This window comes from Myxocyprinus asiaticus, chromosome 41, assembly GCF_019703515.2.
Source record: "Myxocyprinus asiaticus isolate MX2 ecotype Aquarium Trade chromosome 41, UBuf_Myxa_2, whole genome shotgun sequence".
Lineage (NCBI taxonomy): Eukaryota > Metazoa > Chordata > Actinopteri > Cypriniformes > Catostomidae > Myxocyprinus > Myxocyprinus asiaticus.
In genome coordinates, this window is record NC_059384.1 from 37,410,944 (window position 1) to 37,429,390 (window position 18,447).

The 18,447-nt window shown below is 35.9% G+C and overlaps 1 protein-coding gene across 8 annotated transcripts in view; it reads left to right on the forward strand.

Moving 5' to 3' along the window:
• Positions 1-18,447, forward strand: part of LOC127432180 (synaptonemal complex protein 2-like) — a 28,167-nt gene that overhangs the window by 5,318 nt on the left and 4,402 nt on the right. For 6 of the 8 annotated variants that reach the window (XR_007895707.1, XR_007895708.1, XM_051683036.1 and 3 more), the window contains 22 exons: positions 453-595; positions 694-746; positions 860-905; positions 1,004-1,096; positions 1,173-1,233; positions 1,416-1,579; positions 1,745-1,784; positions 1,886-1,928; positions 2,077-2,110; positions 2,189-2,232; positions 2,314-2,371; positions 3,352-3,468; positions 5,432-5,481; positions 7,581-7,626; positions 7,736-7,838; positions 7,945-7,988; positions 8,985-9,105; positions 14,086-14,156; positions 14,239-14,302; positions 14,408-14,509; positions 15,575-15,681; positions 18,154-18,248. Coding sequence is in view for 5 of the 8 variants with exons in the window: in XM_051683036.1 (XP_051538996.1) it covers positions 453-595; positions 694-746; positions 860-905; positions 1,004-1,096; positions 1,173-1,233; positions 1,416-1,579; positions 1,745-1,784; positions 1,886-1,928; positions 2,077-2,110; positions 2,189-2,232; positions 2,314-2,371; positions 3,352-3,468; positions 5,432-5,481; positions 7,581-7,626; positions 7,736-7,838; positions 7,945-7,988; positions 8,985-9,105; positions 14,086-14,156; positions 14,239-14,302; positions 14,408-14,509; positions 15,575-15,681; positions 18,154-18,248 (1,699 nt within the window). In the remaining 3 variants the exon portion in view is untranslated. The remainder of the gene's footprint in view (positions 1-452; positions 596-693; positions 747-859; positions 906-1,003; positions 1,097-1,172; positions 1,234-1,415; positions 1,580-1,744; positions 1,785-1,885; positions 1,929-2,076; positions 2,111-2,188; positions 2,233-2,313; positions 2,372-3,351; positions 3,469-5,431; positions 5,482-7,580; positions 7,627-7,735; positions 7,839-7,944; positions 7,989-8,984; positions 9,106-14,085; positions 14,157-14,238; positions 14,303-14,407; positions 14,510-15,574; positions 15,682-18,153; positions 18,249-18,447) is intronic. The other 2 variants (XR_007895709.1, XM_051683038.1) reach the window with 2 other exon arrangements.

Consider the following 18,447-nt stretch of genomic DNA (forward strand, 5'->3'; position numbering starts at 1 on the left):
GTAGGCGGCAACTTCAATTGTCAACCCTGTTACCACGATTTTGTACAGAAAAAAAAAGACGACAGAAAACCATAATGGAAAAAGTAATTTCTTTCTAATAAACACCTTGTAGTACTAAATGAACTATAAAACTGTCAACCCTGTTAGCATAGCTGTATCTAACATATATATTTTAAATCACCGTTTTGAACAGTGCAGAACCACCCAACATTGGTTGAGCCGATGTTGTCGTGTTGGATGGGTCGCTCAAAACAAACAGCAATGTTTTGATGGTGCCACAGTGCTACACTTTTAGATAAAATCAACTTACAAATGGCTTACTTACAGCTGACAGCGTATTATGCTTGGAGTTAAGATAATTTTAACAGAAAAATTACACACATCAGCTTTAATTCATAAGAATTTGTGTATTGACACAATGTTCATATTGTAATATTTGATACTGTCACCAGATTATGAAATGCAGGTGGCAATTTCTGAGGCACTCTGTAGGATGACGCCAAAGAAACTGAGAGAAGACTTTGCTGGCAAATGGTTCAGTTTCAGAAGCTTTGCTTCAGCTTTTACTTCAATTTGTGACAAAGATTTTGAAACTGTATGTTAAAGTATTGTTTTTCCAGATGCGCACATTATGGTTTGTAAACGGTATGTTTCTGGTATTAGTTTCTTTCTTTCTATGCCCCATGTTTTAAGGACTGCAGGACATTTCTGAATGAACTCAACAGCTATTTTGGGAACTCGAGAAGGTATATTTGAGTTTTTGATGGATCTTTATAATGCTGGCTTTACCTAGTCAACTATGTAACAAAAAATAGTTCTGGTATGTTTGCTGTCCCCTCCCCATACCTCTGTCCTATAGAGTCTTCTCATTCCCTTGCATTAGGGTATTTCTTGACTCAACTGAAGTAAGAATGACACCTTTATTTCCTTAATCAGTCTTAATCTAGAATAGTTTATATGTAGTGCTACATTTTATCACCCAGTGTTTGAATTATCTCTTTAGCTCTTCAAGCCCGAGGATGAGTCTCTAAAGGAGTTTTGGGTGGATTTCAACATTGGAACATCAACTATTAGTTTCTTTGTAAATGACCCACAGGTGAGTTTAAAGAATATCAAGTTTTTGTTTTAACAGATTAGTAATTTAACTAAAACTGAGGTTCCCTGCTCTGTAGAACACACTGTGGGAGCTGATTCATCTGCCTAAAAATGCCATCAACTTGTATGATCTACAAGGTGGGATTAAAGACTACAAAATTGCTCCAAACATGATAAAACATGTTTATCACAGCTTTCTTCAATATTATTAAAAACTTACGTGACTGGAATAGGCTGTTACATGTCCAGCAAATATTCTGTGGTCATGTTATTGTTAGTCACAATGTCTTGAATGAAATGTTCCCTTTTCATTGCTTTAGAGCAAGGTGATCATAAGATATTGACCATTCACATGATTATCCCGGTCTGTCATGGAGAGATCACTGGCAAAATGGTCCAAATCATCTTTGGCTTGGAGCACAACATCCAAACTGCCCTGACAAGAGTGTTTGAAGAGAAACCACAGCCTGCCCCTGACTCAAAGGTTTTGCCATAGTGTTTTCATACACTCATGGTCCTACATGTAAATATGCTTCATATACAAACTATCTAGTCATCACGATAAATGTGTTTTTTTTTTTTTTCCGTGTGTGTGTGTGTGGGTGTGGGTGTATATATATTATTATTATTATTATTATTATTTTTTTAGGATTCTGTGAAATTAGAAGAGGACTTAGCTGTGACAGAAGGCACACACTTTACACTACAGATAAGAAATGTTAAATTATACATTGAACATTTAAAAAGGCCTTTTTATTTTCATAAATATATGAAATGTCATCTCATTCAGGGACCCAGCATGGGCAAACTGAGATGCCACAGACAGTTACCAGGCATGTTAACTGTTGAAATTTAACCATTGTATTTACTTTGCAAGAGCACAAGTCATCTTGATAACTATATTTGATTCCATAAGACAAATTAGTAACATATTTGTGGTAAGATCTTAAGGTCACTGATGCATTTTTCTTTCTCCCCTAGTTCACCTGCTGAAGAGACCAAAGACATCAGTAAGGTAACAAGTTGAACTAAAGGAATCAACATCACCTTTTTTTATGGACCTCTAATTTCACAGCTGCCAATCATTCTTCAGGTTTCCTTCCGTCTGAGTGGACCAAGCAGATATCCTAGACCAATGTAAGCATGTTCATTTTTTTTCACTTTTTTTTTTTAAGTAGAATATACTGTTTTGATCATTTTCTCTTTTGGTGAGTGAAGGGTTAAAAGTTCCCCTGGAGAAGATATCTTTTACTTAAAGGATCATTCAGATTCAGAGGTGTGTATGAGTGTCTCTGGGTGTTTAACCTCACTTGTATTTTGCTAACATACTGATGTTACTGACATAATCTGGTGACCAAGGTGTTAACCCTTAAATGCATGGGTGTTTTGCCACATTATTACATACCTCTGGTCTTTAGCGGTCTGGCACATACAGTATATCTATCACAAATTAATCTACAAGATGCCCAGATAGTGTCAAATTTTCAAATAAATTAGACAATAACAGGATAGAATATATATCTTTCATATCAAAAAGATGATATTCATAATTTCTACATGTAGTACTCATTTGTCTTGTAATAAAGTTATCCTGTGATGTTAAACTTAAAAAAAAAAAAAGTACAAATATATATTGTGACACTATTGCATATCTCGGGTCACTAATGCAGTATACACTTTTGGTAATTCAGCTATTTGTAATTTTGGCATTTGTATATTTTTGTTACACTAGACAAAGGTTAAGGAATATTAAAAAAGCGGGGGCATAAAATTGGATGAGGTCTATGGGGTGGAATTAGGTCCTGGGTCACTAAATACATTAGGTTTGCATTTAAGGGTTAATGCATTGTTTTATGATTCCCATGATTCATTTCATGAATGTTTCTTTGGAAAGATGTAAACATTAAGCGTAGTGAGTAAATAACCACTCAAATTTGTTGACTTGTATTCTACCTTAATTTTTTTTGTTTTTGTTACACATGCAGTTCTTATTTTCACTTGAGCAAAACGAGTGTTTTTGAAAGCAATCGGTTTGCATGCTTTAAGTTCAACTAATGTGATTTTTACAGTGTATGATCCACTTTTAATTTGCACTGAACAGCAAAGTTCATTCAAGTCAGATGCAAACTTACAGTACATATGATGGGGAAATGGCCAGAGTGGCCCTTTTGAAGAGTGTTTTAATTAAGTGTTTATGGTTCTGTGATGCGAGTGTGTGTGTGTGTGTGTGTGTGTGTGTGTATATGACTGCCTCAGGTGATGCTTGAGGTGTCCCAATGTCTGAGTGAAACTTTTGAAACAGACCGGTCAGGGAAGTCACATGACAGGAAGCCAGAGACTATAACATTCATGAGCGCCTTATGGCACTACCAGGTCAGTGGTATGCAGAGACACTGATATGAGAAACACTAAAAATGTTTCAGTCCATGTGCATTGTCATTGGCTATTGTAGCATGAAATTTCTTGAATAACAGTCCTCAAAGTATGTGGGCTTCTGAGTTCATGATTTGTTCATTTCAGTGTGTTTTGACCACTGTGCCACTCAACTGATTGCCCCTAAATCAATCTGTGGTAGCTAGAGGGATTTGTAGCAACTCTAGTTTTATTTGACCCTTGTCAAATCTTACTGTTTTTCTCAGCCTCTTGGAAGAGGAAAAAAAAAAAAAAAAAAAAATCTCCTCACTTCCACTAAATTTAGCATGTGGCCTGAGCTGAGCAAGATGAGGCACTTCTATGAATAGGGTACTAATTGCTTACATATTGCTTTAAAACAAAGTAATAAAGACACAAATTACATGTTCATCAGAGCAATATTAGATGCAGATAATATCTAACATGAACGTATCTTGAAGATTAGGTAGTTTAAATGTTGTGATGAGAGAATGAGGCATAGACGAAACAAGGGTTTTCTTTTAACCCGGAGGGAACTTTTAACACTTTAGTTAGTGATTGTGAATGGTGAGTAGAGTGTCGGTTCCTCCGGGTCGTGCCTCGTGTGCGAGGTGAGGATTTTAGTGTCCGGGGAAGCTCTCGTGTGGGAAGTCTTTGGTGGGCTGATGAGGGATATGGCTCGGTCGGATTCTGAAAAAGACTAGATGACAACAAAAATTGTTGTCTGGATACTGTGCTCACCTGTGGAGTCTGAGCATGGGGTTTATATCTCACTTGTGTAACTAGTTGTGCTACTCAAAGTAATCCATTACTAATTACATCTCTAAAAATTATAATTGGATTACTTTGCTTTTCACAAAATAATAGGTAATCGCATTAACTTTTTAAAACATGTTACACAGAAAGGTTTTTGTTATTCTGCTCCATGAATTCAATGTCTTTCCTCGTTCATTTGTCATTGTCCCTACAGGTGTCACAGAAACACGTATATGTAGTATGAACATAATTAATGTTTTATGTGTTCTAAGCACATTATCTTTAGAAATGCCTAACCCAAATAATTGATGTTAAAGTCTGTACTATACTGGGTTACTAAATACCCGAGGTATGCATTTAAGGGTTAATGTATTGTTTCATGAATCCCATGACTCATTTCATGAAATTTTGGACTATAAACTGTAATCTGATTACAAGAATTTAAATTGAAATGAGTTACACTACTTGACTCAAAGTAATTAATTTACAATAACTAGTTACTTTGTAATCGGATTACACCCAACACTGGTCAAGTCATAATTTTGACAATTGTATTTTTTTTTTTGTAAAAATTAAAATGATCAACTAAATGTCTTTTGGTATGCAAACCTGTTACTACATAAAACCTGTTACCCCCCCATTTAAAAATGTAAGTTTTACAAACTTGTGATACCAAGGAAGTGACATCATTTGAAACCTTTCCACAGTATGGCTGGAAGTCAAGTAAATCTAATTCCATTTTCTCACTTTACACTTGTGTTGCCTGCATTTTGTCAAGCTCTTGAACCCTATTGAAGTTATTGGAAAAAAGAAATTATCAAACAAATGTTCTCTATAGATTGGCAAACCAAAAACAAAAAAGGTTCCTCAAATACAAACCAACATTTGGATGCAAACTAGCAAGCCCCTACTGTGTGAGCTTAATTTTGATTAAATTAGCAACCCTGTTACCCATTGTCTTTTATTTAGTGTTTATGGCTAAAACAAACAATTGCACACATCAGGGTTTTAAATTGAGTTAAGCACCTCATTTCACTGACCATTTTCTGAAAAATAACTTAAGTGCTTTGAGTCTCAAGCCCTGCTGTCTTCCCTATTTGTGGAAAGTGGCATTAGTTTGTATAGTGTTGTTACTTTTATTTTTCAGTTTTGAAGTTATTAGTTATTTTTTTAATGTATTTCATTGTAGGTTGTTCTAGCCAAGACAATGTTGTTCTGTCAGAAGCCATCTTCTAATGGGTAAGTTACATTTTCCATAAGGCCTGTGTGCTCTAAAGATGCTACAATCAGCCAGAGGTGGACAAAGTACACAACTCCATTACTTGAAAGTACAGATACTACTGGTCAAATATTACTCCATTACAAGTGAAAGTTGTAAAGACAGATTTTTACTTAAGTACAGAAGTACTTGGGTTTTAAAAGTACTTGAGTATCAAAAGTAAATTTTCCTTTTTTATATCAACGCATTGTTTTATTATTGTTGTATGTAATATTTACAATACCTTATGCCTCTGAAGCAACCTACTGAATACACTGACTAGATTCTGGATAAACTGAGAATCACAATGTTTTTGTTTCAAATAAAGATGATTCTCCCACGATTCTGAACGCCAACTAAAGAAAATAACATGTAATTTACTAGAGGTTCTGACAAAATATTAATTGCTGCAGTCTATTTAAAAATGTTTAATTGATTTGAATTATTTAAAAAAAAAAAAAAAAATTGTCTTATTCAAAGTCACTTGTAAACAATGTAATCGGTACAATCATTATTTCAAGCGTCAAGTTACTTTCAAAAGACATCAGTGTTTATGCGAACTGTAAACTTTTATCCCAGTACTTCTGTGATAATTTGAATATTTGTAACGCAGAAAGAAATAATGATACTGTGCGGTAGAAAAGACCATTTATGAAGCTGTTTCATACCTATACATGATAACTGCGCTCTCTGGCTCAGCGGCAGCACCAACGCAGATTTGAATGTTCCGGTATGATTTTTGTCAAAGGTTTAATAGACAGGCGAATCGTTATCATTTAGGAAAGAGATTGTGTGGGTGTTTGAATTGATCACGATCTTTTTATGATTTAATCATGCAGGTCTACACATAACTATAGTAATTATGCAAGGTAACAACAACAAAATAACTATAAGTTACAAGATATTAACTTATTTAACTCTTAAGCAATAATTTGAATTAACACATTTGCATGCTAACTAACGTCATTGTCGAACCTTACCTATGCGTTAGCGGTGTATCCACAAGGCTATGGCAACTTGGCGGGCAAATCCATAAACAATAATTTGACCGACCATACTTAATACTGAAATTTTTAGCCCTAAAGCACAGATAATTTCGAGCTTTCACAAGAAATTAAAAGTTTACATACCTCAATATGCTTCGCAGGTTGAACGGCGAGTTTTTGAAGGCTGTGATATGGTACGTTTTAGGCAAACATTTAAAACGAAACAATCTTTAACATTTTCAGAAAACTGGAACATTTAAGTATGGCCACACTGCGCCGAGGAACCACCGCCTTCCATTTTGCCAACTGATCAGTGTTCAAAAAATGCTGGGAAATCATTGAACTTCACGACACGTGACCCAACAAGAATGATTATTGATAGGCTGTCTGTCACCTGGAAAAAAAACAATCACGTTTTAGAGAAGGGGGGAAAAAAAAAATCATCCACTGATTTTCAAAGCTGCTACATAGTAACGACTTTCTACTCAAGGACCTTGATAGAAATGTTGTGGAGTCAAAAGTACGATATTTGTCTTTCAAATGTAGTGAAGTTAAAGTCACAAGTTTCCAGAAAAAATAACTCAAAGTACAGATACTCGGTGTACTCAAGTAAATGTATTTCGTTACTGTCCACCTCTGCAATCAGCATATCAAGGTGTCTCAGTCTCTGTCAAAATGTACTGCTGAGCAAACATCTTTTCAGAGTTCATTTTAAATGACTTGAATAGTAAATGACAATTAATAGAATTAATATTAATTACCCTTATGCTATTCCAAACCCCCATGTGTTTCTTTATTCCCTGGAAAACAAAAGATGTTCGACAGAATTGCAGCCTCGGTCACCATTCGTTCACTGCACAGTATGGGGAAAAAGAGATGCAATTAAAGTGAATGTTGACTGACAAACATACTGCCTAACATCTCCATTTATGTTCCAAGGAAGAAAGTCATATGGGTTTAAAACCACATTGGGGTGTGTAACTTATGACCATTTTGTTTTTAACAAAAACATTTAAAGTTTTTAACACGCTTGCAAATAAAGTTACCTTGTTATACGGTATTTAGGTTCAGTATTCAGTATCTTTCTTCATCAGGTCCACAAAATCCCTCCCTGACACTCTGAGCAAAACACCTGTGAAGGTTAGCCAGAATATGTGATTGCCTTTGTGCATAAATTGGGAATTATACACACATTAGACACAGCCCACAGTGTCAGAATAATGTGTCCTATGACCCTTATTATTTGCAGAAGAGGACACGGGTGCTGCGTTCAGATGAAGGGTTCCTCCGCAGAGAAACCCCTCGCATTGACTACAGCAGGAGGAAGCCCAGAGCCAAGAGCAAATTCAGGGGTATCATCCATCAGTTTACCAACCTGCTGGATGGCATCACTTTACAAATCCTCCAGAAATGCTACTATCAACTTATATTTCTACTTTTTTTGTTTTTCTTTCACAGTTCTCCCTCTGTCCTCACCCAGCAGTAATGAGGAATTCTCCAAGGTACAGTGATTATCTGTTGTCTAAGAATCACAAATGAAGAGTTTTTCACAGCAATCTTCTATTGCGGCCTTTTGCCAAATATACTTGCAGTCAAAAGTTTCAACATGCATGATTTAATTTGTTTCTAATGATCTAAAGAAATTTTGTAGACAAATATAAATTGTGCTAAAGGATTATTTTGGTTTCTATACAAGTTGAGCTCAGTTAATGTTATTTTCTACATAATGTTGATTTCAACAAGTAATTTCAACTCACAATCTAATTTGTGGTTTGGAAGTGAATGGGGCAGTTCAAAAATGCTAACATATTTCGAAAGTATTGCCACAATATGCTTGTTTACATGATTTTAGTGTGATTGAATCACTAACCTTTTCTGTGTAAAGTTATATCCAGTACTATTATAGTGTGTGGGTTTTATTTTTATTTTTTTCTTCCATGACAACTAAGTTGTAATTTGGGATATAACTTTACACAGATAAGGTTGGTAAGCATTATCGCACATCACTTTCATTGGGAGTGCCTTACTGTAACCACTTTTTTTTTTTTAACATGACAAGTCAATTATTTTGTGTAAATCAACATTGTAATGCTGTTAATTGAGCTTAACTTGTATTGAACTCAGAATTTTCCTTAAATTTCTTTACAAACTGATTTTATTTCATGCTAAAGTTGGAGTAGATGATGTAAAAGCAGTCAAGTATCCAGCATAAATTGAATTTCTTCAGTAGTGTTCAAAAAGCATCCCAGGATGCACCTCACGAAGTTTTGAATGGGTTTTTTTTTTCTCATACATAATTCCCATACTTTTGTTTCCTAGTTTTGGTGACTTTACTGTTATTTTAGAATAACCGTATACAAAATAGGCATAATAAATAATGAGTAGGTGTGTCCGAACTTGAGAGGTATTTTAACTGCTGCTCTATGCAGGGCGTTTTCAAATTTATGATTGAACATTTTGTTCTGAAAGTGTGGTTCTTTTTTAATCTTTTCTCCTAGTTTTCAACACCCAAACACAGACTTCATGGAAGGGAACGAATGAAAAGTGATGAATGGCAGCCTCAAGTCAAATTATTGAGATCACTGAATATCGAGTCATCCCTTTTCACTTCTGATTCAGGTCAGTTAACAAATCCTCCTGAATGACAACTTACAGGATAAAATCCTTTTAAAAGTGAAGTGTTACTGTAACCTTTTCACGTTTAATCTTGTGCAAGATATGAAATATAGATATCTAAAATAAAAATTTTGCAAGTTAAAAATGCTAATTCTTGATATCAGTACTTGTATGCATGACATCATACTCCCGGAAATGCCCATTTTTGATAAATCGAGAACAGAGCGTGGGAGTCTCAGGATAATCCTCGCTGCGCAGTCAAAAGCACAGAACTGCAAAATAGTATTACATGTACACATCTACTTCACAACATCGAGCAGTTTAACCTTTCTAACAGCAAGTATTTATTTAAAGTTCCACTATGTAACTTATGGCACTCTAACGGTTGAAGCATAAAACTGTTACTTGCGGTGGAACTTTGTTTTGGTAATTACTTGAGTTGGGCTTTGATTCTGCTCTTCTGCACGGATGAATCTGATGGTTTGAGGAATACCGGTGTAACCATGGTTACAGGTGATCATTTTATCAGAGCAAATGTCACTAATGATAGCAAAACTCACCCCCTCCCCTCAAAAAATAAATAACGAAAGGACGGAAAAGATGGATGTCCAAATAAATATGTCTTATGAGCAGGTAGGTTTTTTTTTTTTTTTTTTTTTTGACGTATTAAATTTGAGCGTTACAAAAGTTAGGCAACAATGAGATTAGGCAAAACGATTGCTAGTCATAATAGGTCGAATCAAACGGTGGAGACTTATAACCTACTGTAGCCAGCAGGCAAATAGACCAAGGTAGTAATCAGTTTAGAGATTGGCATTGTTACCAGCATAAGCATTTTTACCATTACCAGCATTTTTTTTTTTTGCCGTTGATCTTCCTTCCTCGGAAATGAAATTGAAATCATTGCAGTATCACAATCCATAATAAAATGCCCCATTAGAGTGGCTACCGTTATCTAACAAACTACCATGTTAATAGAGCTACCTGGCTCTCTATCGGTCCAATAAAACATCTTACCTGTCCAGCAAGAACTCCATCTCTGGGTCAGCTTTAAATCCTTTAATATCTTGGAGTTGTCGCCACCTCTGAAAAGCCAATCCATTGTTTCGTGTTTTATTACGGGCTCTGTCGCTTTTCCTTTTTGTTTGTAGACTCTTCTCTGTTCGAGGTTTCTTTATTTTGAAAACGGGTGATTTCCCCAGAGGGTTGCTTTTTTGAATGATCCATGGTCAGTGTCACTCATTTGTTGTGGCTACAAGCTTTCAGCTTCAAACTACTACCACATCTATCAACGCGCACATACACGCGCTGTAGTAGCTGGACCTCCTTTTCTTTACGGACATGACGTAAACACACACGGACGAATGACAGAAGTATGCAATCTCCCACCAAATCTGTCCTGACAGCTCTAAAATATAAATCATTATTATAGGCTTACTCTAGTGAATAAGGCAAAAACATGGGTTGGAAGATGGATTGTGTACTTGCTCATTTAATGAAATTGAATTTCTAACAAAAATCTTACATAGTGTAGCTTTAAGCGGTGTCAGACAGAATCAGCATAAATTTTAATCTCTCGAAGCACATCAGAATACAGGAAAATCCTCAATCAGCATAGGATTTAACATCCGACAGTGTTGTAATGTATTGTTGACGCAGCACTTTGACTGTTACTTTCTGTAACAGCAGTGGTGCATAAATGGACTAAACGTCTTGCAGAGGGTTTTACTGTGTTAACTATTCACTAAGCACAACAAGCCACCATCATGCAAAAACATTCCAAGAAGTTGCGTCTCCCATTAAAACCACCACCACTAAAAATGTTAGTCGTCCTGGCTAAGTGATTGATGGACAACTAGTCAATTAATCGACCACCATAGCACATCCCTATTTGATACAGCCCAAGCCTTCATTGCTAGTTCGAAAATGTCACTTTAGAACTGGTAACGGAGGCTTGCACTGCTCTTAAGGTCTTTTATCTCAAAGCTAGGCTTACTGGTACAAAAAAGAGGGATCATATTTCTTTACATTGGCTTCCAGTCAATTATAGAATAAACAGCAATTGTGTACATCAATGTGTACAAGGCTTTATCTGGTGTCTGCCTTTTGATTCCTTACTCTCCCCAAAGAGCACTTAGATTGTGTAATCTACTTCTCTTTTCTGTCCCTCGTTGTCGCTGTAAAACTAAGGGTGGTCGGGCCTTCTCCGCTGCAGCTCCCAAACTTTGGAACAGCCTGCCCATTCACATGAGGTCTGCTCCTTGATTAGCTACACTGTAAAAAAAAAAAAAAAAAAAAAAGGTCTAATTTTAACGGTAAAAAACAGAAAATGCTACAGAACAAACTAGTTAATTGATTAACTAGTATTAACTGTAAAATACAGTAAAAAATGTATACATATTTTAAGACAATACAGTAGTTTTTACAATAAATATAAATGTTTAGATGTAAAGTGTGATTTTCCTGTATAATTAATGGTAAAAATGTACATTGTTTAACAAGAGTACATGTACTTTTTACAGTAAATTGTTAAAATGACAAACAATAATCTGGTGTTCCCACAATTCCCTGCATGACCCATCACATTTCATTATATTTTATGTGACTAGTTATGTTTCTTATTTGTAATATCAGTTATGTACATTGGGATGTTCTGTTATATCTGATGTAGTTTAATGTTTATTGCATTATTTTAATTTCACACGTTACCCTGATGGTGTTTAGTGTTTGAGTGACACTGAGGACTGTCTCTACATGTTTATTGGTCATTGCTTCTGGAAGAGCCTCTCTTGATGAACTTCATGTCATCATGTGCTCTTCTGTAATTTATACAGTGATTAACAATACATTATAAAGTGAAAAGCAGATTTTATAGGTTCAGAAGGTTATATCAAGTTTATTACAACTGTTTATTAAAGTTTACTATATTATTTTTTTTTTTTTTAACAGTGCCAGCGTGGTCATCTACATTTTACAGTTTAAAACTGTAATTTATAAGTTGTTCTATAAAGTTGTTTACATTGTATTTTTTACATAATTCTGGCAACCACAGCTGCCAGTTGTTTTTTGGTGTGTGTGTGTGTGTGTGTGTGTGTGTGTGTGTGTGTATATATATATATATATATTTTACAGTGTAGTTAAATCTATTCTAAAATCTTATCTGTATTCTCTATCTTCTGATAATTCTTAGCTTAAGTGTTTTATGGTTTAGTTACACAGACTGTATTCTGTTTATTGTGTGGTATATTTTGTATGCCGCATGTTTATTAATGTTGTCACTTGCGTATTTGCTCCTGGATTTTTTTTGTTTTATTTTACTGTACAGCACTTTGGTGCAACTCTGCTTTTAAATGTGCTCTAGAAATAAATCTTGACTTGACTGTGCATGTGCGCTAGATAGAGAGAAACAGAGATCGTGTTTGGGATTACCTTGTTACTCCAGTAAATGCTTGAAAGCATCACAAGCCTCTGTTACTAGTTCTAAAGTGACGTTTTGAAAAGGCAATGAAGGCTTGAGCTATATCAAAGCAAGACTCTGAATCCATGGTGAAACTAGTTCCACCCACAAAAACATTTTGGGGATGAAAACCAGAAAAGTGTCTTGAGGTGTGGTAACAGTGGTAGAACTGGAATAATTGAATTCGGCCTGTTAAATTATTGAAAAATAATGCACACCCGAGGTTCATGTCGTGACCGCATTACCACCTTGAGGTGAGCATTATTTCTGATTTCAAAGGTCTGACGTCAATTATTCCTTATGATAAGAAACTAGTGAATTTTATTTATAGATATTAGGGATGACAATTTTCAGACATTTTCATAATCTATCGTGTGGAAATTAACGATCAATTAATCATTAAATTTAATATCGCAAAACACACGTGGAGGACTCCAAATAATATGTGCTTGTAGCATACTGTTAATATATAATATAAATCCGTGGTTCCCAACCCTGTTCCTGGAGGCCCACCAACACTGCACATTTTGTATGTCTACCTTTTCTGACACACCCAATTCAGGTGTTGGAGTCTCCACTAATGAGCTGATGAGTTGAATCAGGTGTTTGATTAGGGAGATATCCAAAATGTGCAGTGTTGGGGGCCTCCAGGAACAGGGTTGGGATGGGATATAAATTTAATAAATGCAAGTACTGGCAATTTCCTCAAAATATTCTTAGTTCAGTGTATTTTATCACATTTAGGCTAAGTACAAATTTGTGAATTGCTTAATTACTGTTAAAAAATAACTGAAGATATATAACTTGTATACATGTTTGAGTTTATTAAAAACTTCACATTGTGGATCGTGGAATATTTCAGACCTTTTTAGATGTAAATTTAAGTGAAAATAATAACTTGCTGTGTAAACAGTACATAACATACCACTACTCAGGTGATGGTGAGATGTCAGCTGAATTTGCTTTCCCGGCGATCGCTGACGTAATTGTACATTTGGGATGAAACAAAGGGATCCACCGTGCTTGTCATGTTGTACTTCAACACACTATCACGGTGTGTGCAGAAAACAAATGTTTATAAAGAAACGCTCCGACACTGTTTATACTGAGCCTACTTTATCTCTGATCTGTGCATTTGTGCGGCTCTTCCATGAACCAGAGAAGACATGACATGCAGCGCCAAGCACCCTCTAGCGGCTGGTGACTGTATAGACGGCTTTATCTATGTCTGCTGTCATGATTACTGAACACATTGTCATTAATTTCAGGACAAATTTCTAATTAATCATTAACATCCCTAATAGATATCTATAATTCATACCCTGCAGATGATTAAATGTCAAAAGGGCTTGCAGTACCGTCATCAAATGAAATAGAAGTTTCTCTTGTCTTCCATTTGGTTAGTAAAACCGATAGTCCTGCCTCAAACTCACAACATTGGTTAAGCCAACTTTTGTTTAAAACTAGTTATCATAATTGTATTTAGTTATCTATTTTTAATCTATCATTTGTATTGTCTTTCCCAGGCTTTCAAGACAAGACTGTTGTTTCTGAAACCAGTTTACCGGTAGAGGAACCTGATAATCTTATTGAAGAGGTACAACCTAAAATCAGTGTGTTCAGTGCTTTTGCCTGCTGCATATTTGATTTCTTTTGATTTAAATAAATTACTGCTTTAGGAACCCAGTTTAGATAAAGAAGCATCACCCCCTCCCCAAAGAAGTGAACCACTTGAATCATCAGGTGAGTTTTTCATCCAAACCAAAAACTTAAGTCCAGTATCTATGGCACCTTCAGCCAATCAGTGAGACTATAGTGGGATTAACAGTGGCTCTATGTGGCACACAGAGCAAGATGTGAGTTTAAAAATTGACCAGCAGCAGCTGCCCAAACACCTGACAATCAAACCCAGAAAACTGTTCCTGTCCAGCTCACTAGAGGACACTGCAGGTAAATTCTTCTTTAAAGACTGAACACAAACACATTTTTTGTTCATGCTGAACAAGCTTTCTTACAGACGTTTTTTCAGTCGATGTGGTGTCTAATCTAATTCTTAGTGTTTTAATTTCTCTCCCATTAACACAGTTGTGTAAAATACATCTTAAAATCCTATGTTTTGTTTAGCCTATTTTGGCTGCATTTTTCAAATGTGCTTGATGGGTTTTTTTCTACTTGAAAGAAGGCTGAAAAGCGCCTATTGTGTGCAGCTGCTTTCTGGCAGACAATGCGAGTGACCTGAATGCCAATGAGGGTGCTTGCATACTTGGTTCAATTGCTTGGTCCGAACCAGAGTTCGTTTTCCCCTCCCCTGTCTCTGCTGGTCTGTTTATATCATATTATCTGGGTCCAAACCTTAGTCTGATTGCATCAACAGATGAGTATAAGCAGCAGCTGTTTACCACTGTAACTAGGTAACAACTCGAGGCACCAGCTTCACTGAGTTATTGAAGTATTCGTATTCGTCATTTGGATTTATCACCAAAACTTTACATGCACAGAACTACACTTGTTTGTCTGCCACAAATGCAATGAATGTGCAGTGACATGAAGAATGTTAGTGCTTGTCTGCCATTAGCCTGTGGATATGTTGCAAGAGATCGTGAACCTGCAAATGATGTTAATTATACATCAATAGCGGTTCACTTCCCCGATTTAGGACGCTTTCACACTGGCAGTTTAGTCAAGTGCAAGTTTGTGATGATGCAAGTTGATGATGGACCAACACTGCAGGGGGCGCTGGGAACTCTCAATCTGATTCTGAGCGCAGCAAACGTGCCTGGTATGAAACCCACCTTTAGGATGATTGCATTCATATCAGCAGACACCCGTACCAGAGTTCACATGAACCGTACCCCAGACCACCGTTTCAAGCAGACTCTGGTATGGCTCACAAGTGTGCACCAGAGTTCAGAAAAAAAAACATCGTTCACATCCTCAAACTGAACTTTGCCGTCAAAAGTGCTAGTGTAAAAAAACCCTGAGAAAAACTGTGTGTGTGTGTGTGTGTGTATATAGAGCGAGTAACTCAAGCGTTGGAGGATGAGGAGTCAGAGGAAGAGTTGGGTTCTGGCGTCAGAGCCGCTTTTAACTCATTTAAGACTCAACTGAGGGCACACTTCTCTGTGAGTACAAGACAAAAGCAAATTAACACACCCCGTTTAACCTGGATTAAGATTACAAGTAGTGTTTTCTGTTTGTTAGGTTATTCCACATTTAAATCAAATGTGTTTTTTGATTGTAATACCTTTTCCGAAACACCCGTGGCATTACAAGAACACTATAAAAATACAGTAAAAAATTGAAATGTCATTAGTGCATACGATATATGCTTCTAAAGTCATACGACTATGAAATTAAGTCATTATTTACAGTAAGTCTTTCCCTCCACTGCAGCTCTCAAATCTCATTTGCACTTCGACATATTCAAACTTAACCTGGGGCCTGATATGTAAACGTTGTGTACGCATAAAATGGGCATTAAAATGCATGTAAGCAATTTCCCAAGCACATCCAAATTTATAAAAAAATAAACTTGTTGTAAACATGCGCACTGTCCTCATACTCTTGTCTGAGCTTATGCACTCTTACTGGGGTGGGTGTGTGTGTGTGTAAATTGGTGACTCCAACTGGACAATTAACTAAATCGAATGCTACCGCTTTTCATTAAATAAGCCACATTTAGAATAAAGTATGGAGTTAAGCATCATAACAGAATTAACTGTTATGCAACCGATATTTTAATTGAAAATGCATTAAAATACAAGCTGTTAAAAGGAAATGTTGGTAATGGATGCATTGCTTTTGGAAGACTTTCCCGTGGCATCACAAACTGCCAGTCGAACTGCGATGCACATCACAGACCTTTGCCTGCATCACCTTTGTCTATTGATGGACTACACTCTTATAATGGAATACATAGACTATCAATTAATTGCCAACAAAAGCCTTCCTCAGCAAATTTACAAAGGACAATGCATCTGTGAACTTCTGCAGTTAATCCAGGATGAACTTCAAAGACATTAGTCATTAATCTTACACAGTTCTTACAAAATATTTGTTTAAACATTGGACCCTTAATAATTACTTGGTTTACTCATTTTAAACCATGACTTGCACTGCGCACAAGTAATATTGACACAGTCATGTTTAGTCAGAGGAGAAATGGCCCCCACAGTGAGCCTGGTTTCTCCCAAGGTTATTTTTCTCCATTATCCATCATCTTATGGAGTTTTGTGTTCCTTGCCACAGTCGCCTTTGGCTTGCTCACTGGGGGTCTAAATACAAATATTATTTACTCATATTTATTTTAAAGCACAATTTACGATCATGTTTCTATCAAGATATTAACAGATAATGAAGCTGTAATCTCTGTAAAGCATAATTTTCTGTAAAGCTGCTTGAACTATACGTGTTGTGGAAAGCACTACACAAAAATGACTTGATCAAGTGGACAGACTTTTCATGAGTGTGAGGATTTCTTAGTGTTTTTTTTATGCCTGAAGGTCATCTGCATGAAATTGTTCTGTTACAGAAATCATGTTCTGAGGTAAGACATTCAAATAAAAATAATCAGTGATGTGCACTTGACTCTGACTGATTAAACAGATGCATTCAGAAGTTGAAAGGACCATTGCAGACTGGTGGTTTGCTGTCTGGATATGGCTTATCAGAAACCTGTTACTGTACAGCCGCGCACGTGCAGCTCTGCATTACATGAGCATAAAATTTGCAGCTTTACCCGTTTATTGGTAATCCCATCCTGAAACGCAATGATATCCCCATTCGTGGTACTGAAACAAAATGAAGTGTCATTGCCGTTCAGCAGTGTTATGGTATAAGTCTAATATAAAACAAAATACAGAGTAAGCTTACACATTTTATTTATTTAAAAAGCTGTGATCCGATGATGTCAGCTATTTAATTGCAATAAGACATTTATTTATTTTGCTTCCAGAAAAAATATGATTAATGATTTATATATTAAAAAAATCCTTTAAAACCTGTTGATGTGCAGGTTTGGGAGAATATTTAACTCTTAGCAACACACAATGGACCTTTCACCACAGAACTGCCACGATGTGTGTAATAATCCATGTAATGTCATTCGGCAAAATTTCGCCACAGTCACGTAATTTTCATGAGATTGGGCTGTGCTTGGAGCAGTGTGACATAAGACAACCCATGTCATTTGGCATCATAGATAAACCTGGCTCAAAGCATCTTTGTGGTTTATTTGACTATATGCACCCATTAATGAGATTTGAAAACATCATTGGAGGGAAGATTTTCAGTGAATACTGACAAAATGCTGTCGTATGACTTTAGAAGACTTAGAATGTAGCACACAAGTCGTATGGTACATTTAATGTATTATTATTATTATTATATCTATTTTATTTTTTTGGCAGTAAAAACCAATGCACTGTATAGAAAATAGCCTCTGGAACGTTCTTGAGAAAATTATATATATTTTATTTTTTATTATTGAACTCTCAGTAAAAAGTCCCACCTGTTTATGATGCCAAGAGGGATGTTTCTGGGTTAACTTATCCTTTAATTGTGTAACTGGTTGGGTTGTTTTCTTTGTGATCTAGAGCAGGTATAAAAAGATTGAAGCCAGATCACTGCAGTCTTTAACTGATTGTCAAAGGAATGTGACCTCCCTCTTGGGAACGGTTCACAATCAGAGGTAAAGCACACCATTCAGTTAACATTCAGTTGCAGCTTTTGTTTCATCCTGTTTTTGCCTTTTGGTTGTTATACATTTATTTGTGGTGTTTTTGTTTTTTGACTGGATGTATAATGTATTTACAGATTAAAATAACACTACTCATTTTAATGTACTTGCCGATTTACATTTAAGGTGTATCAAATTAACGATTCTGCTT